General features: G+C 58.5%; 2 protein-coding genes across 4 annotated transcripts in view; one reads left to right on the forward strand and one right to left on the reverse strand.

Moving 5' to 3' along the window:
* Positions 1-5,754, reverse strand: part of PIK3R5 (phosphoinositide-3-kinase regulatory subunit 5) — a 49,038-nt gene extending 43,284 nt beyond the window's left edge. For all 3 annotated transcript variants that reach the window (XM_015295134.3, NM_001030697.2, XM_015295131.3), the window contains exon 1: positions 5,696-5,754. The gene's annotated coding sequence lies outside the window, so the exon portion shown is untranslated. The remainder of the gene's footprint in view (positions 1-5,695) is intronic.
* Positions 5,755-17,497: 11,743 nt separating this feature from the next.
* Positions 17,498-26,563, forward strand: part of NTN1 (netrin 1) — a 49,991-nt gene continuing 40,925 nt past the window's right edge. Inside the window, exon 1 of the mRNA NM_205419.2 lies at positions 17,498-18,734. Within this exon, the coding sequence (NP_990750.1) occupies positions 17,711-18,734 (1,024 nt within the window). The 5' untranslated portion in view covers positions 17,498-17,710. The remainder of the gene's footprint in view (positions 18,735-26,563) is intronic.

The raw sequence follows: 26,563 nt of genomic DNA on the forward strand, positions 1-26,563 counted from the left end.
ATCTCCACAAAAGACAGATGATGGTGGGGGTGGTTTTGGCCGTTCCCCATCACACTTGGGCCAGTGGCAAGTGAGGCAGTGACTGACACCTGCTTCCAAAGCCCACCAAAGGCCTGGAGCTTGCTTTGGGCAAAGGGGCTGGTACCACCCTAACCAGCTCCCATACACAGGAGAAGTCACCAAACCCCCTCACTGTGTCACAGGAGCAAAGGGTGCACAAACCCATGCAGCAGACACAGCCTGAGCTCCTTGCAGTCCTCAGTTCCTCCCATGATGAGCAATGCCCTCATCGCAACTCATCACCAAGAGCCAAGCCCCCAGGAACCAGGGGAGCAGGGGATGCAGGGACCAGGGGACCAAGTTGCACCAGGGGATGTTCAGGTTGGATATTAGGAACAATTTATTCTCAGAAAGAGCAGTGATGCAGTGGCACAGCTGCACAGGGCAGTGGGATGCCACCATCCCTGGAGGTGTCCAAGCACCGTGGAGATGTGGCACTGAGGGATGCGGTCGGTGGGGATGGGTTGATGGTTGGACTGGATGAGCTCTGTGATCTTTTCCAATCCAGCACTGCAGGCCAGCAGCTCAGGGACCACCATGACCAACGTCCCCAGACTCCAGGTGAGCTGCATACCCAGCAAAAACAGACTTGGACTCCTGCAGCCATTTCTTGATTCTCCCTGAGTTCATAAAGGATTACGCACCGGTCAGCATTCAGACCAGATCAACCCCAGAGAAATTTGCACCTGAAGAGCAATCTGGTGGGAACATCAAGCTTGTTGGGCTTGCTTGCCATCCAGCTGATCAATCCAATGAGGCAAACCTCAAACAGGAGCCTCTTACATGACCAGGATCCGTGCCCAGGAACAGGCAGCAGCAGCAGCAGCGTAACCCAGACTGGACATCATTCAGTCACACACAAAGCGCCCACAGCCAAATGCCACCGTGACTTCTTTGCACAGCCCCACGTGCACCGGTGTGCAAAGTTTATCAACACAAAGGCACCGAGAACAAAGAAACATTTGTCAAGTTTCACATGGGGAGACTGCCAGAAACAATGAGAAAAGGGAAATGCCACCTGAAAGGATGAGTGTTGGTTTGCAGAGAAGCCTCAGAGCTGAGGGGGTTTAAACAGACACAGAGCGACGGGGGAAGCAGCTGAAAGGGGAAGCACTTCATCCTAATTTGAGAGCAAACAAGAATGGGCTGAGTGGAAGGGGGGAAAAACTCTTTTGCAAGTTTGAGACAGCACAGTCCTTCCTGAGTGAGCCTGTCCATGAAGCACTGCATTGCAACACCGACACAGCTTTAATCCTAAGGCCGCGCACTGGGTATTTCAAATGCTTTGATGTTACACTACAAAAAACTCTAACAAAAAAAGAAAAAAGGAGACAGATTCCCCACTGCAGCACTGCTGGGGACGGTCACAAGACCGGGCTCAGAGCTGACACTGTGACCACAGCAGGACAACGCTCCTGCATGCCCTGCGCTCCCAGGCGTCCTCATCACATGTGCTGCTCACTTCTGCTTCAAGCCACCCCAAACAGGGACGAGCAGTGTCTCAGGAGCTGCCCTCACCTCGAGCACTGTGGGAGTTTGGAGCAATAAAACGAGGCATTCGAGGGAAAACCAAGCCCTGCTCCCATCAAACACCTCACAAACGATCGCTGCATCACTCAGCCAGAAAGTGCTTTCAAATTCCACTTTTAACTCAGCCATGGGGTGAGCACTCACATCTGTCAGCCAAAAACATCTGCAGCACTTTCCACTGCCCGGCACAGCTGGGAGGCAGCTCTGGAGCCTGCTCAGCACCCAGGGGCTGCCCGGCCCCGTTCCGGGAACAGTGCAGTGCAGGTGGGAGCAGTGAGCCATGCAGCTGCCTGGCAGGCTCTGACTGCTGGGCTCCTTCTTACCAGCAGGACACTGGAAGCCGGGCGAACTCTCGGACGTGGCAGGTGAAGCACAGCTAAATACAGCAGTCGTACTTGCGAGGGGAGTACATCTGAGCTGAAAGCACCACACCACGCCGTGCTGCTCCAGGCAGGAGAGCATCCCGCAGCACTGCGCCGCCTCCTCTTCCTGCTTCACATCTGCACAGGCAGCCAAGCATCTCCTGCAGCACGGACCGCAGCGGGGAGCAGATCACCCAGCCCTGAGCCGAGGTGGCTTTTCTGCTCTTCTTCTTCGGTGGCAGAGCTTGAAATCAGAGACGAAGAAGTCTGAAGGAGCTCAGCCTGTCCACTCATGTATTCCAGATGCACGCGCTGTAATCACGGCTTGCCAAACAGGATACGAGCCGTAAGAAAATAAAGCATTTTATCTTCAAGCTTTTCCAAGAGGGTATTAGAAACAATGGGGAGGAAATACAAAATTAACACTAGAGAAGAGCAATTGGCAGAGCCCCTCGTGAGCCTGCTCCTCATTACAAGGCTGCCTATTCAGTAGCTTTCATTAGGAAAATCTCATCTCAGAGCCATTCCCAACAGTGTCCCTATTTCCTAATTAAGCTTCGCCAAAGAGCCACGTCTTTTAGCTCCCGCACAGCACACAATCACAACAATTACCATTTCATCACGCTCTGGCTGCTGAAAGCCCTGCAATTAAAGCATCCGAGGAGTCGTACAGACCTGTCACTGGGGAGACAAATTCTCACATTACGTTAATTGGCAGCAAAAAGCACCATCCTAAAGAGGGGAAGGTTGTTCTGGAGGGGGGGGGGATTTTGGTCTCTGTGCTGAGAAATGCGCTGGGAGCTGCGGCTTCTCCCCACGCTCCCAACCTGGGTGCTGTACAGGTCCTGACCACAGCCCCATGGGCATCGTCAGCTCCACAACCAGCTGTGCCTTCAAGGAGGGCAAAGATGTACGCACAGCAGGACAGACACGGTGCTGGGAGGGGTTGTGAAGGTCACCTGGAGACCTCCAGAGGTGGCTTGGGGTGGGTGAGGACCTCGCAAGGAAGCGGCTGGCAATGGGGTTGTAACAGATGTCCCCATACCAGTTCCAGTCCCACAGTACTGAGCCACTTAAGGAAGCAGAAGGGAAGTCTTATAGAGAGTAGAGGAGTGAGCAGCAGAGCCTGATCACATCTGCATCTCTTTTTCCTCCACTGCATTTCCAGCCCAAAACACCTCCCCAGCTGAGCACGGCTGCAAAGCTGCAGCAAGGGAAGTTGTGTCAGGCTGCAGTGCAATGCCTGTGGGGACACAACGGTTTCCATAGGAAACTTCCATACCCTAACTTACTGCCCAGCACAAGCTTGAAGCAGGGATGGGAGAGGAGTTTAGAAGCAGCAGGAGCCTCCCACAGCTCAAAAACATCCCATCAGGGCACACACCTGAGCAGCTCTCCCCCAGCAAACCCATGCACATTTTCCTCTTGCAAAACGATAATGCAAAAAGTGGCAGCTCCAGCACACCCGGCACAGCTCAGTGGTCACCCAAAAAAGAGAAGCTGAAACTGCCCCAGGTGAGCTACAGAATAGCAAGGCTGCAGCAGTCCCCGCATCGCTGTACAGGTGTCATAGCCTGGTCCCCACCATGGCCGCAGCACTGCATGGATGGCAGTCACTGCCCCATCCCTCAGCCCCGCAGGCTGCAGCAGCGCCTCGTCTGGATTCAGTTCTTCTTTCTCGGTGCAAAACTCACATCTTTGTTTTCAACAAAAGGCACAAGGTGACAGTTTTGGTTTGCTTTTCTCCAAATGGGGGTGGCCTGATCTATGAGGGGGGAGGAGGGTCTGGCCAGCTGCACCCTCCTGCAGCACTGGCGATGGGCCCCTATCCCAAACCCACCTTGCCACTACAGCTGCCCCTCCTGCAAAAACATCCCCAGCACTTTTCCCATCCCCTTTCCTCTGCCCTGACCTGCAGAGCTGCAGGAGAACCCAGCCACGCAGGACAGAGCAGCACATCCCTGCTGCCAGCCAGGATCATGGTGCAAGGCTGAAGCACACCTCCAGCTCACAGCATAGCAAACTGAGCTCTGCACCACCCAGAAACCTGCAGGGCACCACTCAGCCCCGCTCCAGGGGATGCCAGCACCTTTCAGCCTCCTGCAGTCACTGCAGCCGAGGGATGCACCGGCTGCTGCAGGGCTCTCTTTCTTTATTGTCTCATCTTTCCAGGCTTAAGCTCTAATCTGAGCAACACTCACAGCTCCAAAGCACTTTGCAGTCGTCTTGCAGAAACCATTTGCAACTCCATCCAAGTTTTTTGCTGTGGTTACGAAACAGCCAAACATCAGAGCCCTCCCCAGCATGCACACACACACAGACTGAAGTGTTGACATCCTGCACATCCCTGGAGTTTGCAACCTCTGCATCTAAACGAGACTTAGAAAATTACTGTAAACCAAGAAAGTAAATAAATGGCAGCTGCTCAGCATCAGCCCCTTCAGCCACAGGATGAGCAGCACCAGCCTGCAGCTGCCTGAGCATGTTTTCTCTGCACTGAGAGTAACAGCACCAGCACCGAAAATAAGCTGTTCGCAAAGCTAACGGGTGCAGAGGGCTAGCAGTGAGATTTTAATAAACATGAAAACAAAGGTCTGAAATCTCTTTTCTCCCACTTTCGTTAGTGATTTGAGTCAGCCTGAGCCCTTTCCTCCTATAGGGCTCGCGCCATCCAGAGCAGCTAACCACGTTTTTGGGTAGGTAGCTGCAGCGGGGAGAAGAGCAGGAGGCCGGGCCTCATCCGTGTGACCCCCGGGCAGCCCTGCCCACCGAATGGAGCCGCCGGGGGCACCGCACCGAGATGCTCCTTCACGGGCACGAGCATCAGCACGGGGAGATCTCGGGGCCGATGCGTGCGCGGACACCGACGCCGAAGGGATGACACGCGGCTGGGCTTGTCACATCCCAAACCACATCCTGTTGCCACAGCAGAGCGCTGCCAAGGGCGCACCTCCGCCCTGCCCGGCTGCGGGGCCGAGGGTGCGCGGAGCAGCGATGCTCCGAGCAGCGGCTCCCTGCGGGGGGAGCTCCCGTGGCGGTGACACCGGGTGGTGGTGACTCAGTGCCACCCCCGGCAGCAGCACCGCCAAAACTCCAACCGGGTGCCGGAGAGCCCCCGGGATTTCCCGGGGAGCCGTGTGCACTGGGGGGGGGGGGGTCCCCTGGGGCCGGGCCCCACACCTGGGCCCCAGGCAGCATCTCCGTGGGGCGGCGGGAGGCAAACAAACACGCGGTCCTGAAATGAGTCACGGCAGCGCGGACCGTCCCTACCCGCGGGTTCGGATGGGGGATCCCGGGGGGTGCGGGGGGTGCACTTCGCAGGCGGAGGGGATTGGGGCTGCCGGGTGACCCCCACCACCGCGTGCTGCTCGGGGGCTGCAAGGAGCCGTCGGTCCCTGGGGATCGCTCCCCGGGGCTCCCCCAATGTGCGCGCACCGCTCCCGGTTGATCACGGAGCCCTCGACTCTGTGGTCCCCCCTCATCACACCGCGATTATCCCCCCCACCCCCCCAAAGCATTCTGGGCGCTCCCCAAGATTACACGGCCACCACACCCACCAGCCCCTAGTTTACACGGACGCTCCCGCTATAAGGAGCCCACCCAGGGGCGCCAGGAGTGCAGAGCACCCCGGTTACAACCCGCTCCCGACTACACCGCCCCCGGGCCACACCGAACCTCCCTCCCCCAGCCCGGACTTGGGGTGGAGGGGGAATCGCAGCACCCCCGTTCCCGAGGTTCCCCACCTGGAGGGCGGCAGCCGCCGGGGCCCCCTGCCCATCCTCGCCGCGCCCCGCCGGGCTCCGCTCCGCGCCGCTCCCCGCCGGGCGGCACCGGCAGCACCGGGGCGGGCTCGGCGGGCGGGAGGGGCCGGAGGCGGGGCCCACCCTGCACGTGTGGCCCGGCCGGACCCGCCCCGCCCTCACCTCCGCCCCGCCCGGCCGCTCATTCCTCCAGCAGGACTGCTTTGTCCTTTCGGACTTTCCCATCCACCCGTCCCTTCATCCATCCACCCCTTCACCCACCCACCTGCTCCTCCATCCATCCATCCATCCATCCATCCATCCATCCATCCATCCATCCATCCATCCATCCATCCATCCATCCATCCATCCATCCATCTCCAGCCCTCTATCCACTTACTCATACATCCTTCTCTCTTACCACCCTGCCATTCATCCAACCATCTATCCATCCATCAGTTCACCCAACCATCCCTCCATCTGTCCTTCCCACACTTTCCATTCCTCCAAGTATGTTATTCCATACATTTAGCCCTCCCTTCATATCTTCCTCTAATAATTCTTCCTTTCACGTGTCTATCCATCTCTTCACCTATCCACCACTCTGTCCCTTTATCCACCCATCCACCCTCTCATCCACCTATCCACCCATCCACCCACTCATCCATCTACCCATCCATCTACCCACTCATCTATCCATCCACCCATCCACTGGTCTGTCTCTTCATCCACCCATCCATCCACTCATCCACCCATCCACCCATCCATCCATCCATCCATCCACCCATCCATCCATCCATCCATCCATCCATCCATCCATCCATCCATCTGTCCATCCATCCACCCATCCATCTATCCATCCATCCATCCATCCGTCCGTCCATCCATCCATCCATCCATCCACCCATTCACTGCTTTGTCTCTGCATCCACCCATCCATCCATATACGCATCCATCCATCCCTCCATCTCTACTGCTTTCTGCTCTGGTGGCACCTGAGCAAGGAAGATGTCTTTCATTGCTGCCCTCAAGAGATCTCCAGCACAAGGCCCTGTGCCGTATCAATTTCTGACGATGTTCTCCACATTTTCCTAGAGGTCCATCTGCTTCACAGGGCCGGATTGAGCCCAGCTGATGCTGCATGCAGTACCAGCAACCTGGCCTTGGGTTCCTTTGCGGGTTTTCATATTTCGGAAGAGAGTGACCGCTGCTACCGACGTTCCGAGACTCGAAAGCCGCTCAGGCACTGAAATAGTTGTGGGTTTCACTGTGAGATTCCAGTGAATTTCAAAAAAAGAAAACATGCTCAGAGCCAAAATCCCCCTGGGGTGCTGACCCCTGGGACCACCTGTGGTGCATGTCATGTGGCGCGCCTGCCCCGAGCCCCGCTGCCACCCACCCCATGGCTGCCCCAAGGCTCACACCAGGTGAAATCCCATGATCTCAGCCCTTGCCAGCTGAGCGGGCCCGTTTCGGAAGAAATTCAGCAAAAATAACAGGGTGGAGAAAGTCTGGTGTTTGTCATGGTGCCACCTGCCTTGCAAAATAGCGCGGCACCCAGTAGAGCAGCAGGAGGGTGGGAGGGATGCTCTGTCCTGCACTGCCGGGAAGAGCAGAGATGGCGTGGGGAAAGGACGGTGGGTACCAGCCCAGGCTCAGCTCTTGGGATGCTGATCTGATCTCTCCCACCCCTTTCGCTACAATCCCACCTTCCAGTTTCAGTCCCAGCCCTTTGTGTTTATCCCTAAAGCAAAGGAATGGGGACACATCAGCAGAGGCCAAACTCTTTGGGGTGTCCAAACCGCACGTGTTCTGTCCCTCCACAACGCACCTGTGCACGCTGCTTGTTTTGCTCCTCGGGGCACACATCAGCCTGAGGAAGTCACCAAAAATGGTGAATGAAGGGGCTGGGGGGGGGGCGGAAGGAAGCGGGGCAGTGCAGGGAGGTGCCGTGCCGCAGCGTGCGGGGATGAGGTGACAAACAGCAGCACAGTGCCACCGAGCAGGATGAAGCCCGCAGGGTGCAGCTCAGCCCTGCAGCTCAGCCCTTCCCCAGCACTGCCCAACACTCCCTGTGCCGGTTGGCTGCAGTAAGACACCAAAGCGTGGATGGGGAAGCTGGGGCTGCGCCCTGCTGAAGCATACTGGAGCTTTGGGTTCTTGGTACCACGAGTTCCAGTGAACTCAGCTGGAAACCCCACATCAACACACATCGGGTGCGGGGGCGGCTCAGGGCACAAAGATCTGAGGTTTGCAAGCACCGGGATGGGAAGCTTTCATCAGCAAAGTAATTGCTGCACAAAGCCACTTTGCTATTAGAAAGTGATTTCCATGATGAACGTTTCTAAGCAAATCAGGTTTCTGATGCATGCAAACAGGCTGTGGTGTGTGGGGCAGCAGCCTCCGAGCGCTCCCTGCGAGAGCAGCCGGTTTGCTTCCACCAAATCCTTTCTCATTTCCAGGAATACGAACTCTCTGACCCACACCTCCTTCTCCCATCTCCTGTTCTCATTTCTCATCCTCCAAATCAGCACCAAACACCACCTGGCCAAAGCCCAACATGGCACTCACCTCCATCTCACAGGAGTGCTTGGAAATCCACTCTGGCCACAGTCCCACCTCTCTGTGCCCAATGCATTCCCACCAGGCATTGCTTCTCGAACTGAGTCAGCCCGAGTCCCCAGAGTGCTCCCAGATCCATGTGATGAATCCCTGGAAGGCCGTTGCTCTGCTTTAAATATTGCAGCACGGATTTCCAGGAATGCAATGTAAGGGTATTTAGCATTCACTGTGTGATGGCCGTCAAAATACTGAGCTCACCTGGGGACATCCTGTTGACCACAGTGCTGCACATTCAGGTGGACCAACAGCTGTGGGAAGGGCTCATGGCTGAGCTCAGTGCTGGAGGGCTTCCGGGGGTCTCCTGAGGTGCAGCAGTGCAGGACTCAGCTGGGTGTCATCCAGGGAACAGGCAGGATGTGGGGCAAACCGGCTATGGGGTGGGATGTCCTCACAGCCAGAGAGCTGCTGGGTGTTCATGAGGGATTCCAGAGCCACAGACTGAAAGCACAATAACTGAGCTGCAAAGGATGCCAGGTATCATCAGCTCCTGGTGTGGTCCAGCAGCAGCAGACCACAGCCAGCACTGGATGTGTTCACATCTCCCAAGGACACATTCACATCTCCCATGGCTGCGCTCCCTGCAGCCCACGCCACAGGTTTCCCCGCATCCTGGATGGTGAATGCTGCCCTCCCACGAGCACCCAGGCTGTGGCTGTGTCTCTGCCCATGACTGCCGAGGCTCTTGGTGCACTCATTACTTCCTTCTCTGCACATCACACAGTGATGGAGCTTGCAGCCCCACTTCCTCAGCCTCAGCCCACACAGCCTCCAAGGGAAGGGGAAGCAGGATCCACCAAAAAGGGAACCTGCCTTTTCTCGCTGGTTCCTCCCGCGACTTGTGTTTTTCATTTCTCTGGTGCAATTTAAAGGATACTGAAAGTTTGCTCAGTGCCACCTGAACCTGACCCTTGAGAAATGAGAATGGGCCACAGGCTTCAGTGGTGGCAGCTCTGACCCCAGACCTTCCCCTTCCGCCTTCCACCCAGGAGGTGAAAACGTGACCTCAGATGACCCAACCCAGACGAGCATCTCATTCTTGTCTCTGACTTCTGTACACTCAGAGCTGCATGGGGCTGGCTGGAAGCCTTCCGTGCCTGTCCCTGTGCTTTGGGCTTCCAGGTGAGCTGAGCACAGCAGTGTGAGGGGACAGAACCTTTGTGGGACTGGTCTGCAGTGGTGAGATGGAGGTGTGGAAGAGGATGGAGTGTTCTTTTCCTATGAAAGAAAGGAAAAAATGAGAACAGAGGAGGAGAAGAGAGGAGAGGAGAGGAGAGGAGAGGAGAGGAGAGGAGAGGAGAGGAGAGGAGAGGAGAGGAGAGGAGAGGAGAGGAGAGGAGAGGAGAGGAGAGGAGAGGAGAGGAGAGGAGAGGAGAGGAGAGGAGAGGAGAGGAGAGGAGAGGAGAGGAGAGGAGAGGAGAGGAGAGGAGAGGAGAGGAGAGGAGAGGAGAGGAGAGGAGAGGAGAGGAGAGGAGAGGAGAGGAGAGGAGAGGAAGAAAAGGGAAAAGGGATATAGGAAGGAAAGGGAAAGGAAAAGAGGAAAAATTCAGGACTGCCTTGGAAACCTGGGGGAGACGATTGGACCCCAAAGAACCATATGTACTTCCTTTGGCATGGGTCTGAGCGTAGGGTCGGTCTGCACAGTCTTCCCCTGTCCACTCAGATGGGCAATGTTTGTCCTTTTGTTGGGCAAAGATGCTCAGCTGCTCACTGCTCCGGCTCCAGGCTGTGCCTGCTGAGCTGCTGCCCCCTCTCCTGCAAGAGCTGCGCCCAGGATTTACTCCAAGTCCTCCTGAGGCAAGATGCGGCCCGGGAAGCGGCAGAGCCCTGCGAGGAGCGCTGCTCCGTGGGCTGAGGCCCCCACCCCGTGTCCTGGTGCGGAACTGCAGCTCGGGTGCGGAGCGACATCCACGGCTGCGATCGTGCAGCATCCGGGCTGCACCCACCGGGGGGCTGCACCCCCAGAAAGCAACCAGCCAGGGGCTTCATGCACAGCAGCTTCACGGGATGGGAGCGGAGGAGAGCTGCTGTGAGAGCCGCGGGTGCCGCGGTGGGTCCGTGAGGACTTTTATCACAGCTCTCCCTGAGCGCCCATCATCCCTCGTGCCCCAGAACCCCACGGCTCTCGGTGAGCCCCTTGGCTGCGGGATGCCCTGAGCCCTCGTGCAAGGAGAGCTGCAGCCGGAGGGTGCTTCGAGCTTTGAGTCGTTGTGCAACAACAGCTGCAGCTTTCTGCACCAGCTCATGGGACCACCGAGCTCCCAGCAGCGCCCCCCGGCCCGGCCCCCAGCCCCGCGCAGTCACCAGGGACAGGTGTCTGGAAGCTGCTGTCATTTCCTTTCCCCTAACGAGAACATTTGGGATACGCATTTTCCGACGGACGAACCGGCAGATGGCAGCAGGGGACAGAGGGACAGCGCGTCCGCGCCGCGCTGCGAGGGGCGCAGCAGCGCGATGTCACCTGAGGTCTCTGATGCGGTGGGAAAGGTTTGGGGCCATCCGCTGCCGGCACCAGAAATGGATGCTTCCAGCAAAGGAGCCGACGTGGGAGCGGCAGGGAACACGCGGGGAACGGGCCGCGTTTTCTGGAGGGATGTGGATGAAAGGATGCTGCGGGAAAGAGAACCACGACGGCAGCAGCAGCTCACAGAGCTTTTGGAGGTACCCAACAGAGTCTGCTCGTCTCCATCAGATCCAGCAGCTCCTGGGGGAGGGGAAGCAGAGAAGGGCAGGGAATGGGAATGGGGATTGGGATGGGGACGAGGATGGGGATAGAGATGGGGATGAGGGTAGGGATGAGGATGGTGGCAGACACAGGGAATGGCAGGCAGCCAGCATGTCTTCTAAGGATGGAGACGAAAGGTAGATGTGCTGAGCTGGGAAGGCATTGCTACCGACTGTCCTCTTGCAGGAAGTGTGCCGGGGAGTTGGAACCATCCCTGGAGGAGTTCAAGAAACATTTAGATGTTGTACTGAGGGATGTGGTTCAGTGGGAAATGGTGGTGGTAGGTGGATGGTTGGATTGGGTGACTTTGGAGGCCTTTTCCAACCTATGATTCTGTGATTCTCCTTCAGGTTCCAGGGCAGGTGCAAAACAATCCAGCAGGGCAGGGAGGTGCCATATGAGCCTTTTGTGGCCCAAACTGGGAAGGAACAAAAGAGCTGTATTTTTATTTTTTCTGGCTGAGGAAACACTTCAACATTTCTTGCAGGCTGCAAAGATGCGCTGTAAGGGATCACACAGCACTGGGAGCTTTTTGTAGCTGAAAGCTATCTGTGCCAAGGGATGCGCAGATGACCCAGCGCAGCACCAGGAGCAACTCCTGAGCTATGCCAGGGGGACAGGGCAGGAGGGGCAGGGTGAGGGGCACACAGGGCAGTGTTGGGTGAGGGTCAGAGTGAACATGAGACCTCCGGGCAGGAGAACCCCCTGGCCGTTCTGCCCTACTTAAATCCTTAAACGTCGCTTAACTCCACCTCCCCCACGGATAAGTTTCACTCTGGTGCTCTAATTCCCATTTATTTTAAAGCTGTTCTGTGTTTGGAAAATCCTCCCAGGTCCCATCAGCATTTGTAGGCTTGGATTTGCAAATCTACATCTTTAAATGTGATGATAACAGAAGACAGAATTAAAAGGGGAAAGGGGAAAGGGGAAAGGGAAAGGGAGAGAAGGGGAAGAGAAAAATGGAAGGGAAGGGGAAAGGGAAGGGGAGAGGAGAGGAGAGGAGAGGAGAGGAGAGGAGAGGAGAGGAGAGGAGAGGAGAGGAGAGGAGAGGAGAGGAGAGGAGAGGAGAGGAGAGGAGAGGAGAGGAGAGGAGAGGAGAGGAGAGGAGAGGAGAGGAGAGGAGAGGAGAGGAGAGGAGAGGAGAGGAGAGGAGAGGAGAGGAGAGGAGAGGAGAGGAGAGGAGAGGAGAGGAGAGGAGAGGAGAGGAGAGGAGAGGAGAGGAGAGGAGAGGAGAGGAGAGAAGAGAAGAGAAGAGAAGAGAAGAGAAGAGAAGAGAAGAGAAGAGAAGAGAAGAGAAGAGAAGAGAAGAGAAGAGAAGAGAAGAGAAGAGAAGAGAAGAGAAGAGAAGAGAAGAGAAGAGAAGAGAAGAGAAGAGAAGAGAAGAGAAGAGAAGAGAAGAGAAGAGAAGAGAGAAGTAGGTAGGGTAAGGTATGGTAGATACAGATAGGTCAGAAAAAAAAACATATTTTTAACTCTTCCCACCCCTCATAGTGAAGAATCAGGGATCAGGAGTGAGGAGTGCGGCCACCACCTGCCACAGCCTTTTCTGCTGCAGACACCAGAGAACTTTGCCCCAGGTGCAAGCAGCATTGCCCAGCTGAGCATCTGGGGAATGCAGTCCCTCACCTGCCTTAGCGCAGGGGGAACATGGCTGGGTTTGGGGGCTGCAGCCCCTTGGAGAGAGGTGAGTGTCTCTGAAGGATGCTCCCAGCCCTCCCCAGCCATGCCCAGGGCTGACCCAGCACCTCGCTGCCCAGCCAGGGCGCACTCCCGCTGCCCTCCCGCAGGTTCCCCTATTAAAAGGTTATAGCCACTTGAAGGCCACTTCAACCCGCTTAATACATACTTAATTATAATTAGGCTAGGATGGCTGCCAAGAAGAGAGCGACTGCTGCAAAGCACTCTGGGTAAGGCTTGGGAGAAACCCATGTCCTGCTGTCCTGTGGGTGATCTGTCCTTGTCACCCCCAGCCCTGCGCATGGGGACATTGCCACCCTCAGCATCCTCCCTCTGCAAACTGAGCACAGGTGCTGGAGGTGAAGGCAGCAGCTCAGGAGCTGTGGGGATGCGCATTGCCGTGGCTCTGCTCCATGAAGCACACTGCTCCTCCTGCCCGGCCCCACACAGCCCCCTCCCGCCCGGAGCTCTGCCCAGGGCTGATCTCTGCCTGACATCGGCTTAAGGAGATCAAATTCCTTTTCACGACTCTATTCTGACTCAACGGGGAGGAAAATCCCCAACCAGAACTGTGTGTCAGCTCCCCGGCCTTTCCTGGGTCTCATAGGAAATCGTGGCCTCGGGGTCTCCTGGACGGCCCCCACTGCACTCAGAAGTCCTTCTGTGGGCCATCTCCTTACACCAGAGCCAAAGACACACACTCTGAGCTGCTGCCAGCTTCACGGTACCCAGAGATGGTCCTGCAGCACAGGTGAGGAGCTGACTCCACCCCAGTGAGCTATTTTAAGGGAACACTGGGAAGTTCTGGTGTGCTGCAGGGCTCCAAGCAGCACGAAGCAGTGAGTCCAAAGCCTGCAAAGTCCTTTGCTAAGGGTGGGCTCACACCCGGGTCCCTGAGATCCAGGTAGTGCTGGGGCATTCCCAGCAGGCCGAGATCCCAGTTGCTTTATCAACCTGACGGCACCTCGGTGGCATGCCCAGTGTGCAGAACACAGCCATGGTTTCCAGGCTGATCTGCATTATTTTTTGTTCTGCTGCACCTACAGCCATCCGAATGAAATCATTGCATCTGCTGGGGAGCACACAGCTAAATCACAGGGTTTGGCAGTTTTACCACCAAGGAGTGCCCCTGTTCCCATGGGCCCATTTGATGCCTGCACCGTGGCAGTCCCTGTAGGGACCAAACCCACCTGCCAGTCCCTGGGTTCAGCCATAGCGTACAGCTACTGCGTGTCAGCCTGTTCTGCCCCAAATAAATCACGTATGGCACACAGAGCTTTCCAGTCCGCCAGCCCTAGAAGAGAAAATATAGTATTCCAGGGGCTTATCTCACTTGGTGGCAATTCTGGGTGTATAATTGAAATCCAAGTTGGTCATTAGAGGTTCACAGCGATGCTGAATAGCCCAGTGTTCAGTGGGCTCTGCCAGCCACGGCCAATTTACATTAAAGGCTTGATTCCTTCTACAGCCCACTTCTCAGCCCATGGGAAATCTCTCTGCTGCTTATTCCCCGTTCGCAAGGACTGTGTAGGTTAGGGATAAGCCTCGCCTGGCTCTGCTCTCCCTGCTGCCAGCACTCTGCTCAGGGTCTCAGCAGGCTGACCTGCGATGTGCCGGCCGTGTGCCCTTGGCTTGGTGTCAGCCACGCACCCATCTCTGCCCGCAGTCAAGGTGTATACACTGCCCCCCAGATGGAGTGATTTTTGCCTAAATGAGAGGAGCTAAAGGTGTGCTTTCCTGGGAACTGAAAAGTGGATTACGGGATGAGAACCTGTAATGTGATCAAGGGCTTGTGTGCGAATGATATTTGCTTGGGAGAGAAGCGTAAATATCAGAGTAATAGTAATAACAATGGCTGCCAAAGAGCTTTCACTGGAGGGATCTAAATGCCACGGGCAGACGGTGCTGACAGAGCCACGAGGAAGCACCTTCTTGCCCTGTAACCCGGGTGAGCCCATCTGCCGGCGCTGCGGATGGATCTCCACACCTCTACAAGGACACGGCTCGGAGTGCGAATACCTGGGCCGGAGTGGGACGGGACTGGGCGGGACTGGGAGGGACGGGACGGGACGGGACGGATGGGACGGGCGGTTCCGGCTCTACTCTCCCCCAGGAGCCACGGAGGTGAAGGGGACCGGGCCGGATGGGGGGGGGCGAGGACACAGATGAGCCCCCCGGGGTCGCTCCCGGTACCGCAGCTTCGGTGTGACTCAGGGCGGTGTCCCGGTACCCGGCCTTCAAAGATCGCGGAGATATTTTCACACCTCAATTCGACGTCCCCCCCCCCCTCCCCCCCCCCCCACACACACCCCTCCCCTCCAGCCCCCAGGGCCTTGATTTAGCCCTTGGTAATTAATTTGGCATTTCAGAATAGCTACTGGGCTGGATAATGGCCTCATTCATCTCCCCAGCCTAATCTGAACAGAATCTGGAAGAAAAGCTTTCAGAAAGACAGAAACTGCCATTCGGCAACCGCTCAAAAGAACTGTCACTCCGGGGGAATAAATCGCTCCTGATTATTTCAACCCGGGTCTTCTCTGCCTTTCCAGCCGCTCCCGATCCCGCCGGGGGGACGGCCCCAGATATCGGGGAGGGGAAGAAGAGCCGCTCGGCTTCTACCCCCCCCCGCCCCCCTCCTCCAGCCCGGGGCCGGGCGGTGGCAGCGGGAGGTGGGCGCGGGGCAGCGCATTGTTCCCGAGGAGGTGGACGGGCTCCGGGATCCGAACCCATTTGACTTTTAAAACAGGCTCCGATCGCCGCGTTTCCTGGTCGAAATAAAACCCTTCGCCCCCCTTTTTCACCAGGTTTCTCCTAGCCAAACCTGGGGGAAAGGGCCGCTTCGGCCTGACCGTCCCGTCGGGGCTCCCGGTCCCGATCCCAGGGATCCTCCGGTCGACGAAGCTCCGTGTCCCCGCGCTCGTGCTTAACGATGGGAAGAACCAATCCCAGACTGGGTTTTTGGGCACGGCCCGCCCCTCCCGAGCATCCCTCGGTGGGTTCGGCCCCGGCCTCCCGGCCCCGAGAGGGCGGCAGCATCGGAACCGGCCCCGGGGAATGCGCTTCGGTCTCCACCGCGCTGCTTACCCTCATTTAATAGCTCGAGGGAGAGGTAATTAGAGGAAAGCCTCCTTAAATCACGTTAATGACCGCAAGCGCCATTAGAAACGCCGGCGGTTGTGAAACGCTGAATACACGCGGAGGGACGGGCAGGATGGCGCTTCGCGGCCGGGGGACACCGTCCCTTCTGGTTCGGCAGCGCCGGGTGATTGTTAAATGAACAGCCCGGTAATGGGATTAGAAGGCACCGCGGGCCGTGGGGGTCGGACAACCATCGGAGGGGCACCTGCTGTGCTCCCAGGCCGCCCCCGGGTCCCCCAGGGTGTAGGAGTCCCGCACACAGCGTGCCGGTGGGGAAGGGTCGGTCTCAGATACGCGTGGCTGGAGAAGAAGCTCCGGGCACGGTGCACGGACACCACACCGATAGAGTGCAGTGGGGGGGGAGTGGGAAACCTCGGCTCGGGCGCGGGCAGCCGGGCAGTGCCTCCCGAGGGTGCCCCGACGGCTCCGGAACCCGGGTGGGTTCGGGGGGTCCGGAGGAGAGAGGGCGTCGGGAGCGGAGGGGCTGCTTTCCGGGGAAGAGTTAACAAATCCCAGCAGCAGCGGGGCTGTCGGGGGGCGCCGGGGGGAGCGATGGGGGCAGGGAGGCTGCGGAGCCCCGCTGCCCTGCAGGGAAGGCGGTTGCATTGCCAAAGACGCCCCGCTGGGCTAGCAGGCCCGGGAGCAGATTAATCAGGCACTAATTCAATTTACAACAACCACTTTTATTCAGCTCGGTGGCAAGGAATTCAAAGCGGAGAGAGGGGCGGGCGGAGGGGAGGGGGCGGAGGCCGGCGTGGGGTTCACCGCTGCCCGGGCAGCCTCGTCCCCTCAGGCCGCTCCGTCGGGGCTGGCAGCGGAGGGGCCGCGTCGCCGTGCCAGGACTCGGCCGCTTGAGTGACACTGCGTGGGCAGCGCTCCGAGAAAGGGCACCTCCGTTGGAAAAATAAAAGTGCCCTTTTAATGAAGGGGAGCGGCTGCGGGAGGCAGGGGGCCGAGCAGGGCGGCTGCTCTCCGGGATGCTCCGCCGCTCCCGGGGCTCCGCATCGGCCCGTCGGGGCGAGCTTGTTGGGGGGGGGGGGGGGGGGGGCTCGGGGTCTCCCAGCACCCGGGGTCGAGCTGGGGCTGTCGGTAAGTGTTTTCCTTCCCAGACTCTGGGCAGGGACCCGCCGGGCCGGGAGTCCCCCGAGAGCGGCTCTGGGCACCTGCAAGGGGAGGGCCTCGGCAGCGCTCAGTGCGCGTTCACGGGCAGCCCCCGTCTTGCTGAGAGGTCTCAGGTCCGGTGTGTCCTGGGCTCGAGGAGAAGAGGGGATCCTGCTGAGCGCGAGGATCCCCTCCCGTCCCGTCCCTCCCGGTGCCCCTCCCGAAGCCTCTGCAGCTGCCGGAGCGTGCAGACCCGGGCTTCCGCCGTCCCGTCGGGGCTCAGGACGGACCGTGGGGCGGGGGGACCGGCGGCGAGGGGGAAGCCAGACCCATCTCCGCTCCCTCGGGGCGCCCATCGCCGTGGAGTCGGGGAGGCCCCCCGGGCGGCGTCCCGCTCCCATCCCCCCCCGCCTCCCCCCCATACACACACCCCGACGCCTGTGCGTGTCTCTGGCTGAGCCGCCAGTGGATGTCGTTGTTCTGTTCCTTGAGCGCAATGTCACTCCTTTAGCATGACCTCAAACGCGGCGGGGGCTGGGACCGCCAGTCATTCTCCGTGCGAGAGCCGGGGCGGGAGGCAGGCGGGACCCAGCCCCGCCGCCAGCGGCACTTTTGTGGGGCCGTCGCCTCTCCGCTCTCCCTTTCTCCGCGGGGTTTGGCCGCGGGGCGGGCGATGCTCCGCGCTCCGTGAGCCGCGCACCGCGCACCGCCTCCGCCGGCCGAGCCGCCCCGCTCAGAGCCCCGCTGCGCCGCGCACGATGCCGCGGAGGGGCGCGGAGGGGCCGCTCGCCCTGCTGCTGGCGGCCGCGTGGCTGGCACAGCCGCTGCGAGGCGGCTACCCCGGGCTGAACATGTTCGCCGTGCAGACGGCGCAGCCCGACCCCTGCTACGACGAGCACGGGCTGCCCCGCCGCTGCATCCCGGACTTCGTCAACTCGGCCTTCGGCAAGGAGGTGAAGGTGTCGAGCACCTGCGGGAAGCCGCCGTCGAGGTACTGCGTGGTGACGGAGAAGGGCGAGGAGCAGGTCCGCTCGTGCCACCTCTGCAACGCCTCCGACCCCAAGCGCGCCCACCCGCCCTCCTTCCTCACCGACCTCAACAACCCGCACAACCTGACGTGCTGGCAGTCCGACAGCTACGTGCAGTACCCGCACAACGTCACCCTCACGCTGTCCCTCGGCAAGAAGTTCGAGGTGACCTACGTGAGCCTGCAGTTCTGCTCGCCGCGCCCCGAGTCCATGGCCATCTACAAGTCCATGGACTACGGCAAGACGTGGGTGCCCTTCCAGTTCTACTCCACGCAGTGCCGCAAGATGTACAACAAGCCGAGCCGCGCCGCCATCACCAAGCAGAACGAGCAGGAGGCCATCTGCACCGACTCGCACACCGACGTGCGGCCCCTCTCCGGCGGCCTCATCGCCTTCAGCACCCTGGACGGCCGCCCCACCGCCCACGACTTCGACAACTCGCCCGTGCTGCAGGACTGGGTGACGGCCACCGACATCAAGGTGACCTTCAGCCGCCTGCACACCTTCGGCGACGAGAACGAGGACGACTCCGAGCTCGCCCGCGACTCCTACTTCTACGCCGTGTCCGACCTGCAGGTCGGCGGGCGCTGCAAGTGCAACGGGCACGCGTCCCGCTGCGTCCGCGACCGCGACGACAACCTGGTGTGCGACTGCAAGCACAACACGGCCGGGCCCGAGTGCGACCGCTGCAAACCCTTCCACTACGACCGGCCCTGGCAGAGGGCGACCGCCCGAGAGGCCAACGAGTGCGTGGGTGAGTGGCGGCCGGGAGCGCGGGGACGGGGACCGGGACGGGGCGCGGGGCTTCCGAGGACAGAGGGAGGGAGGGGAGGACCCAGGGGGAACCGCCGGGGAGAGGGAGCGGGAGGCGTGGGGACATCCAGGGACACGGGCAGCGGAAGTGCGGGGCGAAGGAGGGGACGCCGAGGGGCCGCTCGGGGACACGCGCGAGGAGCGGGGGATCGGGAGAGCAGGGATGGAGCCGCCGTAGCCGGGAGCGGACCGGTGAGGAACTGCGGGACCCGGGGTGTAGAGCGGGGACATCGGGAGAACGTGGATGGACGTCGGGGGACGGGAATGTGGGACAGTGTGGGACAAGAGACAGCGACGGACCCTCAGTGCGAGGCGGGCGTACGAAGGACCCGGGAGCGCCGGGTCGGGGGCACCGGGGAACCGGGGGGTAGCACGGCTGACAATACGTGGGGAGCGGAGCAAGGGACAGCGGGCGGAGGGAGAAGCAGGGCAGGGGACACGGAGAGGATCGGCGCAGAGAGAGGGAAGGCGGAGGACAGCGGTAAAACCCCGTTCGTGCGTGGAGCAGCCCGGGCAGGCGCCGGCTGGGGCCGGGGGATGCGAGGAGCCGCAGCTCGGCACGGAGCGGGGAGCGGCTCCTGTCGCTGCCGGAGGCGGAAGGTGGCCGAGCAGCTCTGCCGAACCCGCAGCCCCCGACACGGCCACGCAGAGCCTCCGAACCCCGAGCCCGGTGCAGCCGCCCCCCTCCCCCGCGCCCCGAGTGCGGGAGGCGGCGGTGGGACGGGAACCGGCCCTGGGGTCAACGGGCAGCGCCGGGCCGAAGGGGTTCACTCCGTTTCGGGAGAGGAATCCGCGCCGTCCGGGCTGAGAGCGAATTCCGGGGCTGACCCCGAAGGGAGACGGCGCGTCCCGGGGCAGGGCTGGGTTTGGGGGCTGCTTCTCTGCATCCCCGACTGACGGCTCCCCGCAGCCTCCAGCCTTCGTTTCCCGTATTATGGGGCCGTTGCGGTCCCTGCGTGTGCCGGGGGCTCGGGGTGACCCACGGCGGCTCTGGGCAGCGTCCCGGGCTCTGCTCGGCTCGGCTCGGCTCTCCCCTCCGCGTCCCCGGCGTCCCGCCGCCCGCAGCCGCCTTGTTTACGCGCAACACACGGCTCCGTCTTCCAAAACATTCGCAGCTCCGACGATAGGGAACAAAAAGTCCACACACACACACACAAAAACCAACACCAAAACAAACAAGAAAAAGAAAAAAAAAAAAAAAAAGCCGAGTTAGTTGGACTTTTTTTTCTTTCTTTCTTTCTTTTTTTTTTTTTTTTTTTTCCCCAAATCACAATCAGATGTGTCCCTTGCAGAGAGGGTAATTTCTTCGCCGGCGCCTTCGAAGCTGAGGCACGGCCAAAACTGGCAGCAACCGCGGGTTACCGGGATCGGGTGGGGATGAGTGTGCCCGGCCGCGTCCCGCTGCACGGCGGTGCTCAGCCCCAGAAACTCCGCTCCCTCTCCGGGCTGCGGCTCACGTCGGGGCGCTCCGTGGAGCGGCCGTTTCGCAGCGCCTGGGGGGAAAGCGGGGAGAGCTGCCCGGGTGTGCAAACAGCGCCGAGCCGCGATTTGTCTCCGGGTTTGCTTTCCTCTGTCCGGCAGCGAACTGAGCAGTTTCGCACCGTTCTCACCTCCCGTCGCACAGCCCGGCGCAGGTCCTTCGGCTGCAGAAGGCATGCCGTGAAATTCAGTGCCCCGTGGTCACCGTTGGATCCCCGGGCTACTCTGCAGTGCCCCGAAATGTTCCCTAGAATGCTTCTGTTCAGCCACTGTGCCGGCCCTGCACACCTACCATCTCCCACACTTCCAGTTTATTTCCAGTCTGATTCCCAGCTTCCAGTTAATCAGGACTTCGTGGCAGGCTCTGCCTTGCACACCACGCACGGTTCAGGCTTTTGCAAACGAAAATCACCGACTTTGCTTCCCTTTCCTCACAGTTTGCTGGGAAGTGAATGTTTTGCAATGGCAAAACTGCAGCAAAACCATTTTCCGTAGTCCGTTTTTGCTGCAGATTCCTTGGGGCCGTACCTATCAGTCTGCAACACCGACCGCAGCCAAACAACTGCGTGGCCCTGCCAAGCCCACACTGCCTGGAATAATCCTCCTAGATAAAGATCACAATAAACCCATTCAGCTCCCACCCACTTGCTCATGACCATCGGCCCACCCTGGTTTCTCTCCCAAACCCAGAGGGAAATTGGACTTTGCTGACCCTCGGGTGTCAGGCAGGGACTGGGGCTGGCGGTGATGCTGTCGGCTGCACACTGGGGGGATCTTCAGCCCATGAAGGGAGCATGGCCGGAGGAGCCCTGTGCTGAGGGAGGAGGTGAATTCACCACATGTGCTGCATTTGCCCCCAGCCCATCGAGTGAGAACTGGTCACAGCTTTTCCTTTGATTTTGTTCTTTTTTTTGGGGGGGGGGGGGGACAAATTGAGTTTCCAACCAAAGAGGAAAATGGCAGGATGTGTCTGCTTTGCTTGAAAATTGGGGTGTTTTCTTCGGTGAGCCCCTTCCCTCTGCCAAAGTGGAACCTTTGTTCCCATTCATGCTTTTCTGGGGGCTGAAACAGAAACACACTGCAGTTTCTGACAAGAAGTCAAAATTTCCCATGGGAAAATTTCTCGACAGCCAGATCGAATTTTTCTGTATCACCTCTTGCAGCCCACAGGAGCCCTGTGCAGGGCAAGGGTTGGCCCAAGGAGGTGTCCCCCAGGGGCAGAAGGAGCCCTGCCTGCAGCACTCTGTACCACAGCAGGTTCCCATCAGCATTACCTGGCAAATAGCTGCTCCGTGAAGAGCTTGGCCTCACAGCACAGCTTTGGCCGGGCGCCTGGCAGCTAGTGGGCTCCAGAGAGGACACGGCTTGGAGAGAGGCTGCTGCGATCACTGACAGGCAGGGAGCTCTGCTCTGCATCCTCCCTCTCCCCTGCACAGTGCTCAGCCCAAAGCCCAGGTTGTGGCCAATGCTTTGAGTCCCCCGTGAGAGGAGCCTGCAGCTGGGAAAGGCTTGAGCTGAAATGCCTTCAGAGCTTGGTTGCTGGTGAGCTGGTGCAGATGCACAGAAGAGCAGCCAGGGATGCAGACATCAACCAGATTTAGGGAAATCCATACAATGCAATCGACACCACCCCACAATTTCTCACGAGCCGTCCATGATGCAGATGAGAACTACCATGAAACCCTTCAGAAAACCCCCTTTCACTTGCACAAAATGCCACTCAGTGCATTTTCAGCCGGCGCAGGCTGAAGGCGCTTTGGGAACCACCTCCCACCACTGTCCCAGTGTTCCCAGTGTCGCCCCGAGCGACACTGCACCGACACCTGCGCACAGCTCTGACATCAATGGGGTCTGCAGGTGCTGGGCTCATCTCGGATTTTGGCCCTGTGTTGTGCCTGGAGAGCACTGAGCAGTAATGAGTGCGGCTGCAGTGAGAAAAAGGAGACATATTGTGTGATCAGATTTGGGACTTGGCACCCAGCACACAGAGGTGGTTTCAGGCTCTGCTCTGAGGTGTGCATGGCAGTGGGTTCCCAGGCTGTGATGTGTCTGTGTCAGAGTGGTTTGTGAGCCGGCCTCTCTTCCTGCTGAAGGGAAACATCATCTCCAGGGCTGGGAATTGCCAGGGACTGCACTGCTGCATTCCCAATGGGAAACTTCCTCCAGGCAGACCTGGGGAGGACCGTTCTCATTTCAGTGGCAGCTCAGGGAGAGATTTGTGGGCAGTGCTACCTATAGAAGTGGTTTTGGAGTGCCCTGTGCCCAAACCACCTGTTACCTACAGAGGACACAATGGATGCTCAGCATTCCCCACATCCAGGTTTGTCTCGTTGCCCCATGCCTCAGTTTCCCCTGGCCCTGAGACCAAAGTACGGCTGCGTGTGGTGTCAGGGCAGGAAAGGTGTGAAGCAGCAGCACAGCATCCTTGCACTTCCCAGCAGCTGGAACACAGCCTCCATGGGCTGTACCCCGCTCCCATCCCAATGCCCAGCTCCCATGGGTCATTCTGCATGGGGAATCACACTGGGTGCTGTAGCCATAGAAATATGAGCCCATAAGCAACCGAGACTCCCATTGTAGCCTCCCAAGCAAGCCAGGCATGGGCAGAGCTTTCTCACAGGCTTTTCTTCTCAGGAAGCTTAAAGTTAAACTGATTTCCAACAGAAAGGTTTTTACACCAACAAACAAACAAACAAAAAAGCGCAGTTAAGGCTAAAACAAAACCAGGCTTGGCACTCGGGGTTGGACACTTGCCTTCCCTTGAGCTTGTCCACGGCTAATCTCTGCCCTTCTCTTTCTGGGCCAACGCATGTCATCCTCATTCAGCCAGCACTGTCCTCGCCGTGCAGACTCCCTGTGACCGCCCGGGGGGACGCGCTCCCAGCCCTGCAGGGCGAGAAGCACACAGCCCTATGGAAAGCTCTCCCAGGCTCACACCTTCCTGCTGGGCTGTGAGTATTTAGGATGTCTGTGTTGAAAATATATCATAGAATGACAGGATGGCTGGAGTTGGAAGAGACCCTTAGAGGCCATCTGGTCACACTCCCTGCACTGAGCGGGGACACCGCAGCTCTGTCAGTGCTCAGAGCCCATCCCCTGACTTTATGTTTGGGGCTGTGATGGGTTTTCGCTGCCAGCTTTGCAGGGTGGAGGAAGTGTAGGTCAGGGTGAGCCCCATATTGGTGTCAAACAGCAGAAATAACCCCAAACCATCCTCAGGACCACCAGGTAGCATAGTAAACCCCTCCTAGTGAGCACTGACAGCTCTGCCTGCAGGGTCAAGCTCTGAGCATGCAAGGGAGCTTCACCACCCCCAGACTCAGCCCCATCTGTCTCTGGCATCTTCCTGACTGCACCAAACAGCATCACCCCAAGCACACGAGGGATGGACACACACCCTGAACACACAACACTTCTCCCTGCCAACCACGTGCCAAGATATCCCCCAACAGGGTGGTGACTGGCAGGCTCTTAAGGAGATCTCTCTGTAATAGCTTTCGTTTATAGGGGGATTAGGATGCCCTGGGGACTGATAAGGAGGCAGTGAGGCTGTTCCTGTGGCAGCTTGCAGCTTGCTGGGGATGGAGCTGTGTGGCTCTGCCATACCCACTCAGCTCTGCACTCCTGCAGGGAGGGAATGTGGTACTGAAGGGGATATCTGTTGAGGGAAAGGGTTCTGAGCTCAGAAAGCATGAGGACCTGTGTTGGAAGGGGGCAGGGATGGGGGAGGCACACAGCTTGGCTGGGCCATGGATTTATAGATCTGTGGATTTATGGATTTGTTCCATTGTTGCCCAGAATTTAAGAACTGATGGAGTGACATGGAGATTGCTGTGTGCTGGGGATGGTGCTCAGCACCCAGGGTCTCTGCTGGCACGGACAGTCCTGCTGCACTGAAAGGCACCAACAGACCCCAAACTGCTGCTGTGCCCTTCCTGTGCAAAGTGACCTTCCCTCTGCCCTAGGAGATGCATCACTCCAGAGCGCAGTGAGCAGAAGAGCAGGGAAAGAGCCCATTGCCACATCCTGCACACAGCACCAAAGGCAGAGACAGTGCAGGTGGGAATTTCAGTTTTACCTGGAAAAGGGCAAACACAGTGTGAGGAGCAGCAGAGCCGGGCAGCGAGGCAGGCTGCGAGCAGCTGAGCTCTGCAGGGTGGAGTAGCACGAATCCATCCTGACCTGCGGCGGGGAACTGCCAGGATGGAAAGTGCTTTCTGGTTGCAGAGAAGCTGAGCTGCTGCCCATCTGCCCTGCACCATCCCTGCCCTTATCCCCCCACCTTTGAACACCAGGCTCGTAGATTCAGATGGAAAGATGCAGAGCTCGTATCACCTTCCCCGTGTCACTTCATCAGCTGATCCCTACAGGGCTGTGTGCTGCGGGACCACAAGAATCATCACCATCCCTGCTTTATTTCAACCAAATATGACTTGATTTTCATGGCAACAGTGAGGGGAGATTGAGCGTCCCTTAATGCCAGCCTCCTGGATGTTTAGAGTCCAAACTGGATGTAGTGGGTGCAGGGAGTGGGCACAGTGCTTCTGATGGGAAAAGGGGATTTTTGACACCCAGCAGCCCAGTGCAGCACCTCGGTTCTCTCCTGCAGGAAGATAGTGGGGAAATGGGAAGGTGGGAGAAACAGGGTGCTTTTATAAACCTCCCATTGCAGTGCTGAGCTGAAGCGGAGCATCCTTGGGACGCGGGACCCCCCAGCCAGGCTGTTTCCCCGCCCGCCCTCCCATCCTTTTGCAACAGGGAGTTGGTTCTGCTCAATGTCGGAGATCGTACCGCGATTAGCGAAAGCCTCATGAAATGAAATCACTTTGCTTCAAAGCATCCCGGGGAGGGGGAGCGTCCCTCTGGCAGCGGGGACGGCCGAGCGGATATTGCAGGCAGCCTGCTAGCCAGCACTGCAGCGCGCACAATTGGGCTCTGACAGTGTGAAGGCAAATACAAACAGCAGCTTGTGTTTGCACACAAAGGCTCTGTGCACCAGGATCCCCAGCCCTGTGCTTTACACCCTCGGCTCTCGGGCAGAAAGTCCTGGGAGGGTGGGAGGGAGGGAAACGCCGCTGAATATTTAGAAATGAATTGAACTGTGCAAACATGCCGCGGGGAAGCTCGCGGTGCAGCGCTTTGGATCTGCTGCCCGCCGGGGCTGGAACACAACCGCTGGGCTTGAAAGGGCAACTTTCACACTGAGGCAAAACTGGACAAAAGAAGATAAATGAAACGGGCTCCCGGTGGGGTTTGATTTGTTTGTTTTTGTAACTCAGCTGATATTCCTGCGTGGTTCAGCCCAGCAGCCCGGTGTGTCCTTTGCGCGCTGCTCGTAAATTGGGGTGGGCAGCAGTGTGGGGCAAGGGGGGCTGTGAGGTTATGGGGGGTGTTGTGGGGCAGGGAGTGGGGAGTGCTATCAATTCATCACACAGACAAGTGTAGCACATCTCAATTGTTTTTGTGGAGCTGCGGGTGCTGGCAGCCAGTCTGGGAGGTGACCACTGAGTGAAACTGGGTACCTGTGGGGATGGCTCCACCCTGAGCCCCAGCACTGGGTGAGGAGCTGGGCTTATCCCTGCTGCACCCTGTGATGGACTGCAGTCAGATATCACCAGGCCATCAGATGGCCCTGGTATGCACAGCAGGGCTAACAGCGCACCTGACGCTCGCTTGTTTTCTAAGGCAAAGCCATGCTCAGTGCAAGTGTGTTAAAAACCCATCTATTCCCAGGATTCCAGTTAGCACTGTGGAAGCTTAGCAATCCACTGCATCATAGATTTGATCAAATCAAACTTTTAAAACATTACACAGTGCTTAATCTGCTCTGTAGCGTTCGCTCTTCCCAAGCCTCCATGGAGCCACCAAATGCCCATGGCGATTTGGCAAACCCATCCCCGCAGCAATGCGGCCTCCCCCCACCGAGGCTCCACTTCAGCACGTTCCACCCAATCAATAAAGAAACCCCATTGCCACAAAACCCCAGACAGGCCGTCACGTGTGTGGGGCGGCCAAAGAAATCCCCGTTGGTGACCAATGGACGTCCCCAGGAATGAAAGGCAAACAATTTGTCGGCAGCCCACGCACTTGAAAACGAATGATCCAAATTATTCAGCGAGTCTCCCCGGATAGTGAATCCATTGAAAGGGGATGGAGACGGAGCCATAAATTATTCATTACAGAGCAGAGAACGAAATGCATATAATCATAACAATAATAATAACAACAACGGCAATAGCAGCAGCTCAGCTAAGGGAAGCGGGGAGGCATGAAGGCACGCAGACTTTGTTT

This window comes from Gallus gallus, chromosome 18 (genome assembly GCF_016699485.2).
Source record: "Gallus gallus isolate bGalGal1 chromosome 18, bGalGal1.mat.broiler.GRCg7b, whole genome shotgun sequence".
In the NCBI taxonomy this organism is placed as follows: domain Eukaryota; kingdom Metazoa; phylum Chordata; class Aves; order Galliformes; family Phasianidae; genus Gallus; species Gallus gallus.